The sequence below is a fragment of the Leptonychotes weddellii genome, chromosome 4 (genome assembly GCF_054177405.1).
Source record: "Leptonychotes weddellii isolate Sample4059 chromosome 4, ASM5417740v2, whole genome shotgun sequence".
Classification (NCBI taxonomy): domain Eukaryota; kingdom Metazoa; phylum Chordata; class Mammalia; order Carnivora; family Phocidae; genus Leptonychotes; species Leptonychotes weddellii.
The window spans coordinates 68,379,412-68,399,659 of NC_138372.1; the positions used below are offsets into that span (position 1 = coordinate 68,379,412).

At 35.4% G+C, this 20,248-nt stretch overlaps 1 protein-coding gene across 1 annotated transcript in view; it reads left to right on the top strand.

Moving 5' to 3' along the window:
• PKN2 (protein kinase N2) overlaps window positions 1-20,248 on the top strand; it is a 127,736-nt gene that overhangs the window by 79,520 nt on the left and 27,968 nt on the right. The window contains exons 5-11 of the mRNA XM_081817093.1: window positions 13,505-13,648; window positions 13,965-14,040; window positions 14,642-14,819; window positions 15,055-15,181; window positions 15,672-15,802; window positions 15,887-15,962; window positions 16,041-16,132. Of these exons, the coding sequence (XP_081673219.1) occupies window positions 13,505-13,648; window positions 13,965-14,040; window positions 14,642-14,819; window positions 15,055-15,181; window positions 15,672-15,802; window positions 15,887-15,962; window positions 16,041-16,132 (824 nt within the window). The remainder of the gene's footprint in view (window positions 1-13,504; window positions 13,649-13,964; window positions 14,041-14,641; window positions 14,820-15,054; window positions 15,182-15,671; window positions 15,803-15,886; window positions 15,963-16,040; window positions 16,133-20,248) is intronic.

Genomic DNA, 20,248 nt, shown 5'->3' on the forward strand with positions numbered 1-20,248 from the left:
CAATAAAGTTGAATGAGCAACTTATAAAAGAGATTTTAAAGGAATTCTTGTATGAGAAAAAAGTTACACTTCTAAGATTTTTTTTCAATTCTGTTATTTTCTCTTTCAGGGAGAAGAACCAGCATTGTTATGTGCTATAAATTAGCTGTTTAAATAGTTAGACCAATATAATTCAGTCAAGCCCACTAAAGAGGGAAATAACAGTTGGGGTTGTTAGTATAGATAGATATAGTTTTCATGTCTTGTTACATTTATGGCTTCTTTCTAAACTGTGTGAATATGTACAAATATTTATGACCATAAAATGTTTCTTTCAGTTTCCATTCATTTTTTTTATTTTTTTTATTTTTTTTTATTTTTTAAAGATTTTATTTATTTTTTAGAGAGCGAGCGAGAGAGAAACAGCATGAGAGGGGAGAGGGTCAGAGGGAGAAGCAGGCTCCCCGCTGAGCCGGGAGCCCGATGTGGGACTCGATCCCAGGACCCCGGGATCATGACCTGAGCCGAAGGCAGACACTTAACCATCTGAGCCACCCAGGCGCCCCTCCATTCATTTTTAATGTATTAAGATTTGCTGTAACATTGGTTTTGAAGCCAGGCAAATTGGGTTCATTGTCCATCTAGTAATGACTAGCTTTTGATAGTAGATAAGTTATATAACCTTACTGTTGGGCGTTTGTTTCACCATCTCTAAAATGGGGTTAAAATATACAGTTAGCCCTTGAACAACATAGGTTTGAATTGTGTGGGTCCACTTAATATGTGGATATTGTACAGTAAAGTACTATAGATGTATTTTCTCTTATGATTTTCTTAATATGTTGTTTTCTCTAGCTTACTTTAAGAATATAGTATATAATACATATAACATACAAAATACATATAAGTTGACTATTTATGTTATCAGGTTTTCACTCAACAGTAGACTAGTAGTAAAGTACTGGGGAGTCAGAAGTTATACTCAGATTTTTGACTGTACAAGGGTTGGTGCCTTTAACCCTTGCGTTGTTCAAGGGTCAACTGTAATCTTTGTAGGACTGTTAGAAAAACTGAGGTAGTGTATATAAAAATCCCTTTCATTGCCTGGCACATTTTAGCCACTCGATGGCATTAATTCTTTCTTTAGCCCTAGGCTTTGATGTGTGGGTGGCTATGAATTTAAGTATAATAGTAGGTTATGGGGAATTAATTGGTTGAATGTCATTTTCTTTCACTTCAGAGCCTATTTAAAGTAATTATAGGATTTTTGATGAGTGATATGATCAAAATGAAACTCAAAGAGGGGCACCTGGGTGGTTCGGTTGGTTAGCATCCAACTCCTGATTTCAGCTCAGGTCATGATCTCAGGGTTGTGGGATCGAGCCTTGCATCTCATCAGGCTTTAGGCTCAGTGGGGCATCTGCTCGAGATTCCCTCTCTCCCTGCCCCTCCCCTCGCTTATGGGTGCACATGCGCTCTCTTTCTCTCTCTCTAAAATAAATAAATAGATCTTAAAAAAAGAAAAAAATGAAACTCAGAGAATTATTGTTAGAGGGAAAACAGCTGGTTAGAAGCTTTCTTTTGTAGCCAGGTTATTGTATTTATAGAGTTTTATATTTAAAATAGAATTTAAAAGTAACATATACATACATATAAAATAAAATAAAAAAGAACTCAAAAGTAAGTTACCATCATTTTATAATAAAAGTTAAGGAAGCTGAGCACCAGAGTAGTTACATATTAATAAATGTCAGAGCTGGTACTAGACCTCAGTGTTCTTCAAAATGGATGTTCTTTCCTCTGTGGTAGTTTGAATGAGATAGATAACAGTCACACAGAGGAGGAAATAACAGAATACAATGAAACCTAAAAGAGAAAGTAATTTAAAATTACCCATACTACAAGCTTAGAAAACTACAAAGACTAATAACTGTTGATTGGTTGTTCTTTACTTGCGGTGGTGATCTTCACCTAAAATTGTGTTTTTTTCCATGACTTCAGATAGTCTTCCCACTTTGGAGTAGTCCTCCCTTTCAGAGTTTGAAAACAGTGCGTGACCAAGTAAAGCTATTCATCCCTGAGTCCAGCTAGATCTTCTAGGTTCCTGGTAGGCATGTTACTTGTCCCTAATTTGATTAGAAACTTGTCTTTGGCAGAGACTACATTCCTTATCATGATAACTACTTGTGTTTACATAGTACATTTCATTTTTTTCATGTGCCTTTTACCCTTTTACTTTACCCCTTATATTTATAGAATATTTATTTATGGAAAATGTTTATTGAAATATTTATAGAAAATGTTATTTCAAACTGTCTGACGTGTTCATGCCTAGCATTTTGCCTCAAATGTCAAGTTTCTTTCCTTCGGGATTCTGGAACTTAATTATTTATACTATTTCTATCCTTTTCAAGATACAAAGGTCATAGGTCTTTTTGGAGTTAGGAGATACTCTGGAAATAATCTAGACCTAGAATAATCTAAGAAAGCGCAAATTATGTTCCTGGTAGGTCAGGGCTCTGTAGAATTGTCTTAGGAGGCAACACAGAGACTTTTTATTTGTTTGGTATTCTGGGTAAGATATCATTTGGAATTTGCCACTTAAGAAAAACAAGCTTTGAAAATTGCTGATGTGATTCAGCCCCCTCATTTTACAAATTAATAAGGAAATTACGGCCTAAGAATTATAAATAACTACCCTAAGGTATAATCCAGGATTCTTTATTATTTTTTTTTATTTTTACTGAAGTGTAGTTGACAAAGTATTATATTATTTTTAGGTGTACAATGTAGTGACTTAACAAATCTGTACGTTATTGCTCTGCTCACCACAAGTGTAGCTACTTTGCCACTATGCAAAGCTATCACAATACCATTGATTATATTCCCTATGCTTTTATCCTTTCTTCCTGTGACTTACTCCGTAACTGTAAGCCTGTATCTGCCACTCCCCGTCACCATTTTGCCCATCCCCTCAGTCCACCCCCATCCTTCTGGCAACCATCCATTTGTTCTCTGTATTTATGGGTGTGTTTCCACTTTTCGTAATAATCCAGGATGCTTTTATTTTTTAAATTTTTTTATTAAGTAGTATCTATGCCCAACCTGGGGCTCGAACTCACAAGCCCAAGATCAAGAGTCACTCCACCGACTGAGCCAGCCAGGCACCCCAATAATCCAGGATTCTTAATGAAGTCTCCTATCAGTGCTGTGTTCTTTCTGTTCTTATCAGGTTACCCTTTTTATATTTTCTTATAAAACTTGGTCCTTTTTAATGCTTATTGTAAATACAATAGTAGCTATGTAATATCTCATTTTCCTTGAATTCCTTCAGTCCTGCTAGGGGAACAAGCCATAGAATAGGAATACAAAGACATTTTAATTTCTTCTATGTATGAGCTGTCTGACATTGACCATATTATTCAATCTGAGATGCTATTTTTTAACTTAAAATGGAACTGCAGGGGCCCTGAATGGCTCAGTCAGTAGTGCATGCATCTCTTGATCTGAGGGTCATGAATTCAAGCCCCATGTTTGGTGTAGAGCCTACTTAATTTAAAAAAAGGAAAAAGAAAAAGAAACTACAAAAATATGTACCCTTCTTACCTTTCTGCTGCTTCCAAATTCTATCAAATGACACATTATATTCTCTGAGGCTGTGAGTCCTCTGAGACAATGAACTATGTATATAATCATCTACTTTTGTTTTCCCCATCCCTATCATCTCTTGATCACCAGTCTCCAGTATTCTTTAAGGACTCTGGTTCTTCACTTCAGCATCATTATGGGGCATTAAAGGGAAAAAAAGAACAAAACTATATATGTAAACAACCTACTTAACAGTATTATATCAGAGTTCTTTGAGCAGCTCAGCCACAGTATACCTTTACTCCTTGTCATTTTAGCAATGAATTGTTCTGAAATCTTAAATTTGATATGCCAGACTTTCACCTTATCTTTTACTTCTCTAAATGAGATTGTTACATAAAGCACCAAGATTAATGGTTATGTAGTAAGTTACAGCTCATGTTATTATTGTTACCAGTCTGGCTCTCTTCTTTATTACCACAGAACTTGATATTTGATCAACTATTTCCATTTCCTTGATTCTTCAGGAAAGGACTGAGGAAGGGGCTATGAGCCCCTTACAAATGACATTTTCTTTTCTGTGTACCCTAAAACTAGTGTTACCCTGAACCATGTCCTTACTGATGCCTCCACATAAAGCATTCTTCAATATTGTCTTTATATCAACACCTATTATGGAAACCCCCAACAGCAAATCATTCCTACCATCTGTCTTTTCTGCTCTAATCTACTGAATGTTGCTGAAATATTAATCATACCTATTACTGTAAATTTTAGTTTCTGACCTCAGCTGGGCTTGTAAAAGTTGTCCTGTATTTCAGATCTTAATCCCATTGCCAGAAACTTTTCTTCCACCTATCTCTTCAAGTCTTCTATCCCCCCTCAGACCCTTTTGCTTCTGTTTTATAGATAAGATTAAGATGTACCTCTGAAACAAATAATACATTATATGTTAAAAAAAAGAAGAAGAAGATAGTAGGAAGGGAAAAATGAAGGGGGGGAAATCAGAGGGGGAGACGAACCATGAGAGACTGTGGACTCTGAGAAACAAACTGAGGGTTCTAGAGGGGAGGGGGATGGGGGGATGGGTTGGCCTCGTGATGGGTATTAAGGAGGGCACGTATTGAGTGGAGCGCTGGGTGTTATGCGCAAACAATGAATCATGGAACACTGTATCAAAAACTAACGATGTAATGTACGATGATTAACATAACATAATAAAATAAAATTAAAAACAAAACCATTAGGATGCAGCTTCCTCAAATTCCTCCATCACCTGCAAATATTTCTGTATCTTCCTCATTGGTTTTAGAGAAAGAGGTCTCTCTCTGTCCTGTAAGAGCCTATAAGAATTCCAACTTCTCCAGTTTCCATTCTTCCTCATCTCCTAAACCCTGTTCCATCAGTTACCTCAGCTATCACCTATATTTTTTTTAACTCCTTTCTTCTCACCTCTGATTCTTTCTGCATATGTTCACATTCCTCCCATTTAAAAAAAAAAAAATGTTTTGCTTCTTCATAGTCAAGATTCTTGAAGTAGTAATTTGTGCTTAGAATCTGTTCTTCCTCTCCCTATCATTCATTATACATTATACTGAAACTTCTGCTGTAATAGGTCCTGAACAACACACATTACATAGAGTGTCATTTAATTATCACAATAATCTTACATGTATAATTATTATCACTGTTTGGGGGATTACTGAGGTTCCAAAAGTTAAATAACTTTTCTTGCCCACACAGTTTAGAAAGCAGTGATTCTGGGAATCTGACACTAAAGCCAAGTCTTACCTGAAACCAGTATGTTCTTTTTAATAGTGGGCTAACTTGTCTCTTTGTTTCCAGTATGGATTTTCTTTTTTTTTTTTTTTTTAAAGATTTCACCTATTTATTTGAGAGAGAGAGCATGAGACAGAGAGAGCACATGAGAGGGGGGAGGGCCAGAGGGAGAAGCAGACTCCCCGCTGAGCAGGGAGCCCGACGCGGGACCCGATCCCGGGGCTCCAGGATCATGACCTGAGCCGAAGGCAGTCGCTCAACCAACTGACCCACCCAGGCGCCCTCCAGTATGGATTTTCTTAATCACATATCACAATAATAATAAAAACTGACATTTACTGAATACTGACTATGTGCTAAGCTGTCTTAACTCTTAAATTTTCATACAACTCTAGGTGGTTGATACCATTATTATACATATTTTACAGATGAGCAAACTGAGGCTCAAAAAGGGTAAGTAAGTAACTTGCCCAAGGTCACAAAACTAGTAACTGGTGTCGAGCTAAGATTTCAACCTGTTTGTTGTTCTACAGAAATTGAGTATATAATACCAGGCAATCTTGATTCTAGAGGCCTTGTTTTTAATTACCATATTGCCTAATCTGATCTGACCTCTACTCCTCTATATTTTAAATCCTTTAGTGGCAGCATATAATTGACAAGTTAAAGACCAAATACTTTTGCAAGTCATACAAAGCCCTTCATGACCTGTCTCTGCCCATCTTACCTGTATTTCCCAAAGCATTCCTACTTACATTCTAGGCTTTAACTAGATGAAACTATTTCCTATCCCTACAATATACTTTATGCATGTTTAACTTTGTACATTCTTTCCCCTGTGACTCCTGTGTTCTGTCCTCCTTTAATCTTGTAATTTATATCTGAAAACCCAACTTGAGTAATTCTTACCTTTTCTGATCATCCTACTACCATTCCCTTAGGAAAAATTGGTCATTTCTCCCTTTTGTGTCATTGTGCCAGTTGTATATGCCTCTCTATTGCCAGTATTTATTTACGTTTCTTCTCCCCAACAAAACTGAACTATTTGAGAACAGGACCATACGTTGTTTCTCTATATCTCCATCACAGTACTTAGGATAGGTATTCATTGAGTATTAACAGAATGAATGAAAAAAACTTAATTCAAAATATCTTTAAAACTAAAAAGCAGGTTTTTTCAATTTCCTCTTTTTCCCCCCTACTTCAGCATACCCAGGTGACACACTCTGGCTGGTACAGTGATTCCCAAATAGATTCCCAAAATGACACACATTAAAATCTAAGGGCGGGTGGGTGGGGTCATATACAATTTGAAACTATCTTCTTTCTTACCTACTCCCATCCTCCCTCACACAGCTGAGTCTGACTTATTGCCTTATGTCTTACCTGTTATTGTCCTATAGCACAGTATTGGCATTTTAGCTTTTTTCTACCTCTGTGATCTTTAATGTGCAAAGGCCTACATTTAGTACTGTGAGAAATACAAAACAGCAAGAAATGCTCTTTCCATAAAGTACCCTATGGTCTGGTAGGTTTAAAAAAAACAGTTTGAGACAAAATAAAGAACTATTAAATTGTGTTTCAGAAGCTTAGGGAAGAGTTCTGCCCAACATGAGCATGCATCAAAAATTAAAAAAAAATAAGGATGCAACCACAATCAGTAAGCAGCAGTAGATAATGGGATTATTCTTCGTAGAATATAATATGTTTAAATTATTTAAATAAATAATAGAGGAATTTGAAGACATAAGCAAAGAGTGAATGACAAAAAGACTAGGCAAAGTTTTTAAAAAACAAAATAAAATAGTAGACATCTGAGATGTGCTTCAAAAATAATTGGTGGCAGTGAAACATGATTAATCTTGGTAAATTGTTGAAGCTGCGTGGGAAGCAGAATGAAATAAAACTTAACAAAAATCAGAAATACAACATTTGCGATTGAAAACTTAAGTGGGTAGGTTAAATAACAGGATTTAGTGGTATGGAAGATCAAGCTAAAAAAGTTGCCCTAGTGCAACACAAAGAGACAAAGAGATGAAAAGCATGAAAGAGAGGCTAAGAGACATAAAGAATAGGATGAAAATGACTAACACACTAAGTGGAGTTCCAGAATGAGGGAGTGGAGAAAATGGGCCAGTGGTAATGTCTGAAGCAATAATGACCTAGGATTTTCCAGAAATGATGACAAACATGAATCATCAGATTTGAGAACACAAGTCCCTGGAAAGATCAATAAAAAGTTATACACATCTAAAAACTCAAGGGAAAGACATATGGTCTGGATTTAGTCAAGAACGCCCTTGTGAGGGAGATGGATATTTAATTTGGTCTTGATAAAAAGCAAATTTGGACTGGTACAAGGGAAAGAGCAGTTTGAAATCTCATATGACAATATGGGTTTTGGCTGGGGAATAAGATACAGGACTAGACGTAGAAACTATGTAAAGACATAGAGGCAGGAAAGTTTATAATAGGTTTGGAGAAATAGGGAGTCTTTGGAACTTTTTATACAATATGAATTCATATAGATAGGAAGCAGTTTATATATAAAACTGTTAAAACACTAGTTTGTATCATAATTGTTTACTTCTCTCTTTCCTTATGAAGAGAGCAGAGTCACCCATATCTATAGGAGGCAGACTTTTTAAGCAAATATCACAACCTCATATTCTCCATTGTCTCAGTCTTGAACTCTCCTCTCTGTATTTCCCATCCTCCCCAAAGGTCTAAGGTTTCCCTCTTTTTGTCACATTCGGTTCAGCTGGAAAATCACCATTATTGGACTCCTGAACTCAAAAGAGATTACTGTTTCCTGATGTAGTTGTTTTCTATTTGCCCCTAGTGGATTTCAGTGGCCCCCTTCCCTATCCTGTGCTTTGCCCTGGAGGCTGATAGCTGTGAACTTGAACCACTAGGTTCTGACTTACAATGGGAAACATTAGGAAGTATAAGTTATGGCAGGAGAAGAGGGAAGTCAAGGTATTTGTTTCCCTCTCCTTTCCTATTTTCACAGCATTGGTTCCACTGTGGCTGTACCTCCTGTTGGACAGTCCCTTTTCCAAGGTTCAGTTCTCATTGGATTCCGGTAATTAGTGCCTCTTGCCCATTGAGGCTAGGGGTGGTAATGGATTTCTACTGTTGCTAGAATCAGTTGCTTCCCATCCTTGTTGTTTCCTTAACCTTAATCACACCTCTATAAATAGCCAATTTTTATTTTATTTTATTTATATATTTGACAGAGAGAGCGAGAGCAGGAACACAAGCAGGCAGAGTGGGAGAGGGAGCAGCAGGCTTCCCGCTGAGCAGGGGGCCTGATGCGGGGCTCAATCCCAGGACCCTGGGATCATGACCTGAGCCAAAGGCAGATGCTTAATGACTGAGCCGCCCAGGCGCTCCTATAAATAGCCAATTTTTAAAATTCAAACTCTTTGGGGCACCTGGGTGGCTCAGTCGGTTAAGCGTCTGCCTTTGGCTCAGGTCATGATCCCAGGGTCCTGGAATCAAGCCCCACGTCGGGTTCCCTGCTCAGTGGGGAGTCTGCTTCTCCCTCTTTCTCTGCCCCTCCCCCTGCTCATGTTCTCTGTCAAATAAATAAATAAAATCTTTTTAAAAATAAATTCAAACTTTTTGAGTGTGCAGTTTCTTTGCTGCTGGGACCCTAACTGGTATTTCCCAAGTCTGTGTTGTGTTCAGAAGCGCATGGAAGGCCAATTAATAGAAGACCAATTAATGTGATATCTGCCTTGTTGTACATTTACAAAGTCTTGCCTTTCCTTGCCTCTTGAATTTTCCATGCTTTGCTTTTTGCCCCTTTTTTTTCTTTTCAGCAGTGGAGCTTAGCTTTCAATTTCTTCTATTAGAGGCTCCCCAACTTTCTTGATTCACAGCATCCTCAGTGTTCTAGGTTTTTTGGGGTTTTTTTTGTTTTTTTTAATCAATGTGTGTCCAGGCCAAAAGAAATATCCAACAATTTCATTTATTAAGAAATACTAACTAAAAAGCTTCTGTGCAACGAAGGAAACATGAACAAAATGCAAAAGCATCCTACAGAATGGGAGAAAGTATTTGCAAGTCAAAGTTCTGTTAAGGGGTTAACCTTCAAAATGTATAAAAAGGTCTTAAAACTCAAAAGCAAAAAAAAATCTTTAAAAAAATGGACAAACTGAATAGACATTTTTCTAAAGAAGACATTCACATAGTCAACAGGTACATGAAAAGGAGCTCAGCATCACTAATCATCAAGGAAATGGCAAGTCAAAACCATAATGAGACAACCTCACACCTGTTAGATGGCTGTCATCAAGAAGACAAAAGGTAACAAGTGTAGACAAGGATGTGGAGAAAAAGAAACCTTTGTACACTGTTGATGGGAATGTAAATTGGTGCAGCCACTATGAAAAATAGTATGAAAGTTTCTCAGAAAATTAAAAATAGTACTACCATATGATTTGTCAGTCCCACTCCTGGGTATATATCCAAAAGAAATGAAAACAGTATCGAAGAGCTATCTGCACTTCCATGTTCATTGCAGCATTATTCACAATGGCCAAGTTATGGAAACAACCTGTCAACAAATGAATGGATAAAGAAGATGAGATGTGAGATACATATGGAACATTAGTCAACCATGAGAAAGAGGAAATCCTGCTATTTGCAACAACATGGATGACCTTGAGGATATTATGCTAAGTGAAATAAGCCAGACAAAGAAAAATTCTGCGTGGTATTTATATGTGGACTCTTAAAAAAAATAAAAATTAAAAAAGTCAAATACCTAGAAATGAGGTAGAGAAGTGGTTGCCAGGAACCAGGGGGTGGGGAAAATATGGAGAGGTTGGTTAAAAAAAAAAAAAAAATACAAACTTTTAGTTATAAAACGAATAAGGTCTGAGCACCCAGTGTATAATATAGTAACTATAGTTAATAACACTGTGTAAATGAAATTTTTTTCATTTAAATTCAGTTAGCCAACAGTGTAAATGAAATTTACTGAGAGAATAGAAAATACGTGAAATGATGGATGTGTTAATTAACTAGATGGGAGGAATCTTCATAGTGTGTACATATATCAAAATATCATGATATACACTTTAAATATACACAATTTCATTTAAAAAGTTACTTAAAATATTAGTATTTATGTCTTAACAAACTAGTACTTTTTGAGTGGAAAAATTGAGAGAAAAGATAATTTTATTTCATTTTTATGTAACCAGTTATTTACTAATGGAGTCTGCCTGTTGTATACTATATAATTTCTCAAAGCATAGAATCAGATGGAACACAGCACCCTTACCTCCTCTTACACATTGATGTTTCGTGTGGAAAAATCAATTGTTGAAAATCCAGTTTAGCAAAGATAAGATGTCATCAAAAGGAATGTGGTACATTCTGATGTTGAAACTGAACTTACCGTGAGCTAGTATTTCTTACGGTGTCCCACAGATGTCACTGTGTTTCCTTTGTGAAGTTAAAATATCGTCCATTGCCCCAAGAGTTCCTCACAGTTTGGGAACTTCAGCCTTCTTGATGCTTCACTTCTTTTTATGCTAGATGTATGCTGGGTTTTTTTAATTGCAGCACATTTTTTAAGTTGTTCTTCCTCTCCTACTTGTAGGGCTGATTCAATGTCTCTTTTTCTGTTTACTTTCAGGCCTTAAAAAGACTTCATACAAATCATACAGGTGCCTTAGATCTACCACAGTTTTTTCTTTGCTCCTAGGTCCAAATTCATAATAAGACCAAATGAAGCACAAGTTGGGACAGAAAACTGTCCTGTGAGTAGCTCAGATCATACTGCTCAGCTATTTTGATGGTGATTTTACTCCATCTAGAATTTTGTTGCTCTTAGAGTTTGACATTACCTAGAAAGATGTCCTTGCTTTCTAGACCTGGCCTGCTTCATCTGGAAAATTGCCAGCAAATAAGCAGTCACACTTAAGAGTTTAAATTCAGTTAACATTAGTGACATCATTTTATATAAAATGTATTTTCCTTTTTAGGTACTCTCTTCCTGCTTTACCTGTCCAAATCACACTGGATGTTAGGGATTGAAGTAGGTTTAGGGTTCCATGAAACAGTGTTAAGTATTGACATAAAAGATTTTAATCTGCTCTAGATCACAGTCACCCTCCCCCCTTAAATTGTAGAGAGTCATATTCACAAGGAACAATGCAAAGTCACAAAAAGGGAAGAGCTTTATACCTAAAACCTCAGTGTAGAACTCCAGGAAAGCTAGCTGTCCATCTCAAATCTTAAGATCTTTCTAATACACTTCAGTTTAAAACACGGAATGAGGTGAAAGCAGAAAGAAATGAGTCAGTACATTTTATCAGAGTGGCTAGAATAAATACAAATGAAGTGATTGGACCTCTTCTCATCCAGAGAAAGATAAAATCTTAACCATGTGTTAAGTAAAGTATAAGAACTTTTAGCAAATACTAATTCCATCCCCAGCATCTATACCCCTTCATCTGTCTGCCTGATCCATCACAGGTCTTCCTCCCTGACGCTGTGGAATAAGACAGGAGAAAGTACACCTCTCCTCTAGTCTGAAATAGTGTAGTGTAAATTACCAATCCCTGGTTCAATTAATTCATCTAGTTTATTTCCCAAAATAACTTCCCAGAATACTTAAACTTTTAACCTGAGTAGGTGCCATTTACTGATCTTAAAAGAATTAAACTCTACTCATATTTCCTCTTTCATAACAAATATTCTCTCTCATAGTAATTGTGTTTCAGACAGAAGGAGGAGGTGGCCCTGGGTTCACATACTGCCATTTATATCTTTTTCTGATTAGTTATGAGACCTTCTGGTGCATTGTGTTTTTACTCATTTTTTTTCATGTTCTGTTTTTTATAATTGTTCTTTGTCTTTGTTTTCATCAACTCATTATTTAAGGTGAAAAGATTTGTTATGTATACTAGAAGCTTATGTAATAGGCATAAGTTCATAAATTGAAAGTTCTTATATGAAAGAAACAACTTATTACTTAGTTGAGCCTAAGGGGGGAAGATGTTTAGCTCTTCTTGTGGATGGTCTGCAAAATCCTGAAAAACAAAAGTAATGGAGAAGTCTGGTGCTTTCTAATTAAAATGTATGTCGATTATAACCTATATGTAGAGGTTAGTTTATGGCTTGACCCCCTTTTTATAAACTGTGTTCTAATTGATTGTTAAAACCTTAAATATGTTTTTCCACATAAGCATTATTTTTAATGATTACAGAATATTCTCTCATGTGGATATGGTATACTGTTTTCTGGACATTCAGGCTGTTGCTAATTTGCTGCTTTCTGTGGGGGAGAAGGGTTGTAATAAATGAACATCTTTTTGTATAAAAAGATACTCTGAATTTCCCTTTCCTACCTGCACAGGCCCCTGCTATCACTAGTTCTATTACCCGGTGGTATTCTTTTGAAGATTAATTTGACTCTGTACTTTTAAAGTGCTTAGCACAGTGTGTGGCACACTGTAAGTGCAGAATAAATGCTATCTGTAGACCTTTTCCTGACTCAACATTGGGATAAGGAAATAAGACCGTTTGAAATGGGTTCTTTGAGAACAGCACTGAGGTCTTTCAGTAATAGCACAGTAAGTGATACCAAGACTGAAGCTGTGACATGGAGAAGAGTTTCTGTGGTCATTGTTCTGTATTGGTTATTCCCAGTTGTGTATTCTTTGTAAAAAAGGAATATCTTAGCTGGAGACTGGTGGAATATAAATTTCTTCCTTGGAGTTAAAATATATAAGTTTGTTAAAATAATATATAATACAGAAACATTACAAAGCACTCTTTAAAATAGTGTGACTTTTGGGGGCACCTGGGTGGCTGAGATGGTTAAGCGTTTGCCTTCGGCTCAGGTCATGATCCCAGCGTCCTGGGATCGAGCCCCACATGAGGCTCCTGGCTCAGCGGGGAGTCTGCTTCTCCCTCTGCTTCTTCCCCTGCTCATGCTCTCTCTCTCTCTGTATCTCTCTGTCTCAAATAAATAAAATCCTTAAGAAAATTTGTTTAAAAAAAATAAAAATAAAATAGTGTGACTTGTGTGTGTGTTATCTTTGTTTATTGTATTTGTATTTTATATTTTTTGTGATCTTTTATTCAAGTGTGTGTCAATGATGTCTTCTCTGTTTATTTTTTTTTATTATCCTAGTCACGTGAACTGGAAATTTCAGTTTATTGGCGTGATTGGCGATCTCTGTGTGCTGTAAAATTTCTGAGGTTAGAAGATTTTTTAGACAACCAACGGCATGGCATGTGTCTCTATTTGGAACCACAGGGTACTTTATTTGCAGAGGTAATAAATTTATTAAATGTGTATTACTATAATTGAAATTATGTATGTAGGCAGCATGATGTAGAAGTGGAAAGAGTATTAGGCTGAACGACAGGCCACTTGAATTCTTGGCTCAACTCCACTACTGCATAGGTGTATTACCTTAAGACAAATCATTTATCCTGTCTAGATCTGTTTTCTCACCTAGAAAATAAGAAGTTGGGCTTAAATTATATCTAAGATTCTCTTAAGTTTTCAAAACGTAGAAGTTTAGTGAATTTCATGAACCATAAATCCAAAGCTGTACTCATGTCAACTTGAATTTTCTTCATTGCAGGTTACCTTTTTTAATCCAGTTATTGAAAGAAGACCCAAACTTCAAAGACAAAAGAAAATTTTTTCAAAACAACAAGGTAGTTACTAAGGAATCAAATATAATGTCTTTTGGTGTATCGTTATACATAGAAGATCTGCATTTAAAAGTGATGCCCATCTTTGTTTTTTGTTTTCCTTTTATTCATTCATTTCTAACTTTTTAAATTAAGGAACATTTCAAACATATCCATAAGTAGAGAGACTAGTACTATGTACCATCACTCAGCCTCAACAACAGTCAACTAACTGATGGCCAGTTTTGTTGCATCTATATCCCATCTACATACTACCTCAGATTATATGAAGCAAACATAGATACCATATTGATTCTTCCATAAATATTATAGTCAGTATCTCTAAAAGTTCATTTTTTTTTTAAGGGAATTCTTTTTTAAACCTTAGCCACATGTCATTGCTAGACTTAAAAAAACAAACAGTGCCTACCTATTTATTTTTAAAACTATTTTCACTATTTTGCACTAGCCTTTAATAACAGATGGTTAAGAACTATTTTTTAAGTGACAGATTTTGTTTGTTCTTCATAAATTATAAGCCAATGAATATGAATTTTTAAATTATGGCTTTTGGTAATCTATAAAAAATTCCTTATTCTGTTTTCTTTATTCACAATATCCACAGGCAAAACATTTCTCAGAGCTCCTCAGATGAATATTAATATTGCCACTTGGGGAAGGCTAGTGAGAAGAGCTATTCCTACAGTAAATCATTCTGGCACCTTCAGCCCTCAAGCAGGTCCTGTGCCGGCTACAGTGCCCGTGGTTGATGTACGCATCCCTGAACTAGCACCTCCCGCTAGGTATGTGGCTACAATTTTTAAGCATCGCTTTTAGGAAATAGTTATTTTAACATTCATACATACTGCTTACAGTGGGTCTAGTAAAAGTCTGTTTTTTTCCAAATAGTATTTTGAAATTAGTGTTCTGCTTACTTTAAAATAATAAAAAAATAAAATTGTTTGCTTTAATTTTAAAGCTATTTAAAATATATACTTTTGATTACTGTTTTTGGTGAATTACTTTATCTTCTATAAGTGATTCTACAGTAACCAAATTGGACTTTGATCTTGAACATGAACCTCCTCCGGCCCCACCGCGTGATTCTTCCCTTGGAGAAATAGATGAATCTGCTAAATTAAGAGATTTGGATACACCAGGACAGGCAAGGCATTTTAAATCTTGTATAATTCCTTTTCACCAAATGAATTACTGATAAAAGCATCATAGTGAATGAGGTGTGCATTTCAATTAATTTAAATTGCTTGTGTGAACTGTGTTTTTATATTTCTTGTGAGTAAACATAAAACCTCTGGAAGCTCGTGGGCCAGTACAGATGGAATAGGCTGCTGAAGGTAAAAGGAGCATAGGAGCATGGTTGATATTAGATGCTATATTGCTTCAGACACTCTTCATCTTCTTAACTTGGTTAGCGTGATTTCTGAATATGCATTGAAGATGATGATAATAATGTGTTCATTTTTCAAATTTTTAAAGTAAGTGTAATAATAGAATTAATAACTGTAAGAATGTCAACTTTCTGAATTTTACTTTTCTTGCTGATATTTATGTTGACTCTTGACATTTTTAAACTTTAACAAAGAAGTTGTTTTCTCAATGTTTCTATGATTTAATGAGTATTTAATATTTTATAGGATTCAGAGACTGTCTTTGATATTGAGAATGACAGAAATAGTATACTTCCGAAATCTCCATCTGAATATGAGCCTGATATTCCTCAACAAGGCCTAGGATACAGTGGTATTCGAGAACTTGAGGATAGAAGGTAAAGAATATATATACACAGCTTTGCTACTACATGTTTGGACCCATACTTTTGCCTTATTTTTAATTGACATACTGTTTTCAGATCTCAACCGATGTTTCAGTTTAATCTACAAGACTTCAGATGTTGTGCTGTCTTGGGTAGAGGACATTTTGGAAAGGTAATCTTTTAAGTTTTCTTGGAATGACTACAAAAGTAATGACTCAAATAGAAAATACTTATTTTAATCTCATTTCAGGTGCTTTTGGCTGAATATAAACACACAAATGAGATGTTTGCTATAAAAGCCTTAAAGAAAGGAGACATTGTGGCCCGAGATGAAGTAGACAGGTTAGTTTTTTTTTAAAGGAAATTGTTTATTTTTCTGAAGTTTTAACTTAAGATCATGAAAATTGATATATATATTGCAACAGCAAAACTTTCCATTTCCATATGTGAAAAAACTAAATTAATGTATCTATACTTGATATAAGGTAGGCATTAATTATTGTTTTTCTTTCTAGCCAGCTTCTCCTTATGACAGTTTACTGGTTAGTGGGTACCAAGGAAAGATGATGAAATGTTTAAATTAAGTCTGTTAAGTTTTTTATACTTGGAGATGGTAAAGTGTTTATATGGAACAGGAACTGTTACTCATCTGTAGTTGGATGGGACTATTTACAATTTCATATTACAGAAGTAATAGAATGTCAGTTACAGGTAATCTGCACTTAACTGAGTGGTTAATATAGTCTGCTTTTTTAAATGCACCTGTATCTATTTTTTCTTTCATTTTTCTTAAAATGGTATTTTATAACCAGAACATCTTTTTTTTTTTCTTTTTTAAATTAAAGATTTTTATTTATTTATTTGACACACAGAGACAGAGAGAACACAAGCAGAGGGAGCGGGAGGCAGAGGGAGAGGGAGAAGCAGGCTCCCTGCTCTGCAGGGAGCCCGACGTGGGGCTCGATCCCAGGACCTTGGGATCATGACCCGAGCCAAAGGCAGAAGCCTGACCAACTGAGCCACCCAGGCACCCCTAACCAGAGCATCTTTCCTGTCTGGGTTTAATAAATGTAAATTGATATGGATACATCTTTATATACAATTTTTAAAATGCACGGACTTGGGGGACAGTATTATAATTATTTTAGAGAATATGCTTTAAAAAGATTGTCTTAATAGGGTGATTAAATACAAAATTATTGTATAACAAGTGGCATATTTATTACCGAAAGAGACTTTCATTTGATATTTATAAGCAGTATTTGTCTTAAACCACTTGGAAGCATCAGTTGATATTAATAGAAGACAGCAGCCCTGTATATGAAAAGAGCCAGGACTATGAGTGAGAAGACTGGCTTCTCTATTCCTGGTTGTTCCTTCTTAATTAATGATTTGACCCCAGGGCAATTGACTGAACATCTTTGAACCTCAGTTAACTCGCATATTTTTAAAACATATTTTTTGATAATGCTTTCCTTAATGAATTGTATTAAGTGCTATACACACACACACACACACACACCCCAAATTGCTACTTTTAATGATTTTTCCCCATGATATGAGAAGTTCCTTCTTTCTTTCTTTTTATGATTTATTTATTTATTTGAGAGATTGAGAGTGTGTGCACTCAGGCTGGGGAGGGGCAGAGGGAGAGAAACTGAAGCAGACTCCACGCTGAGCCCTGAGCCCCCCAAGGAGCCCATCTTGGGCTTCGATTTCACAACCCTGAGATCATGACTTGGGCTGAAATCAAGAGTCAGTCACTCAACCAACTGTGCCACCCAGCCACCCTGGGAAGTTCTTAGAATTAGGATAGATTCTGAAAATGAAGTTTTCCTTTATGTTAAAAAAACAAAACAAAAAAAAACTCCTTTTGGATTTGCCTATTTATTTTTTACCTGTTTTCCATATCCCTCAATTACATCAAAATAAATTCTTTCTTGATATGTAAAACTACTCAGAGAGGATTTTGCTGAATATTAATACAATATTCTGTGCACCATAGGATATGTTTAGAACTGTATTTTTATTTTACTGAAGTAGTTGGTTAAAGCAAACTTTTAATCACACTGTCAGTCTGTTTATAGCTGCAGTAATAACTAGGGTCAAATATTTTTCTTTTATGGAAGAATATTTGCTTTACTACAGATCTGTGAATGGTAAATACATTGTTTTCCAAAAATAATAGTAAACTGGTACTACTTCTGTTAATCTTGGTGGTTTATATAGCTTCCTGCTACCTTGTTACTACTTTGACCCAAGTCTTTATAGAAGACCACTTTCTAATTAAATCTAGACAGAATAACAATACTACTATTAATGAAGAATGTCCAGATTAGAGGATGGAGCTTTAGCCAGAACCTAAGGCTATTACCCCTACTGAAAATTAATCCAGTCTTGGTGAAAAGTTGATGAGTGATCCTTACTAACTTCAGTTATAAATCCACATATTCAATAACATGGAAGTGAAATAATCTTCAGTAGAACTGGTACAAAAACAGAGAAATAGAAAATCTGGAGTGAGAAATAAAACTCAGTGTTAGAAGGAATTTGAGGAAGGCAGCAAAAAGGAGCAATTAGAGGAAAGCAAGAAAAGAATAGAAAATTAAATAGATGAACATATTTTGAAAAGTAATACATATTTATAACTTGCAATTCTGAATAGTAAACAATTCAAACTAATAAGTAAGCAGATTGCTTTATATTCACTTCCTAGTTCATCTTTTTAATAGATCCATAGAATTCGATGTTATTGCATATTACTGGGTTGTTTTTTTTAAATAGATGTTTCTAAAATACTTAGTGACAATGTTCCTTTCTAAGTTTTCTTTCTCTAGTCTGGATTTTATTATTTTACTTAGAAAACTGCCTTTTTTTTTTTTAAATAGATCATAGAAAATTCCAAATCAGCCTCTTTTTAAAATGAAAATTATGAACTCCAAAGTAATGTGATTCATTTACAAAGATTGCATTCTCCACCTACCATTAGTAGAAAATTCTCTGTCCCATCTGTGCCTAGTCCTGAGTAAGAATGTTAAATTTTTGTCCCTGTAGTGCCTCCTCATTCAGCTTCCTTTTCTTACCAGTTTATATTTAAAGACAACAGAATATTACTGGAATTATATTGGTTGGAAGTATACTTTTGCATTCATAGAACAAAAGCACAGCTAATCAGATAATATAAGTATACACTGGGGCACCTGGATGGCTCAGTCAGTTAAGTATCTGAATTTGGCTTAGGTCATGATCTCAGGGTCCTGTAATTGAGTCCTGAGTCTGGCTCCGCACTCAGCAGGGAGTCTACTTTTCCCTCTCCCTCTGCCTCTCCTCCCAGTCATGTTCTCTCTCTCAAATAAATAAATAAAATCTTTAAATATAAATAAATAAATGTTTATTTTATGTATAAATGAATATACATTTATTTATATTTAAAAACCTATACATACATATAAAATATATATGAATATGATTCAATCCTAAGACCTTAGTCTTATTACAGTGTTGTTTTCCACCAACCAAAATAGCTATTTATACAAGTTTTTAAGTTTCTAGACTGTCTTATGATGTACTGAACTCTGAAGGAAGTGAACAAAAAATGTTAGGATGGAATTAGTCACTTAGGGAAGTAAGATATAAGTACATTAGTTATGTAAATCAAAGAGGCTAGATATGTTTGAGTTTAGAATAAATAGTACAGACAGTAGCAGCTCAAAGAAAGGGGAACATCATGGTATGCGGATGGATTTAGGTAAGACCTTATAAGAGATTGGATTTGTGCTATTCTTTGGCACATGGAAGATGCTTGGGAATATGGAGAGAAGTTAAATGACAATTAGAGGGAAATGTTCTGGACAGAATGAATAAAATACGAAGTTTTGAATAAGGTTGGATTGTTCCATGAACTTTTAAGGGGAATATACAATTTAGGTAAGGTTGGGAAAAGTTAGTCTTACAGGGTAGCTTTTTGGTGTGCTGTGAAATGCTTGAAATTATTATGACAGTTTTGGTCTATAAAGAGCCTACCACCTTTACCGAAGAGTCTGAGACATCTATCCATTCCTCGTCAGTATTACTAGTCCTCATCAAAGCCTTCCTGGGAATGGCATTAAAGCCATTTTAAGAGGCATTCTGATTAGTGATTCTCAATCTTTTACATCATTTACATGTTCAACACAGGTCTAACCTCATACCCATCCATGAGAATTAGTGATTCACCCATAGTAAATTAGTAATTCACCATAAACTATATAGACAATGAAGAGACAGTGTTTGTTATCTACTTGAGCCCAAACATCTTGTCATTTATTTTTGTCTAAATATTTTATCTACAGTACTTAAAATTTAGATTTACTTCATGAATCCATTGTTTTAGAATCCATCTTATCAATCTTACCCAATTGGACATTATTTTCCCATATACTTAAGTGGTGATGAAAATCAAAGCTATTAACTTTTTTT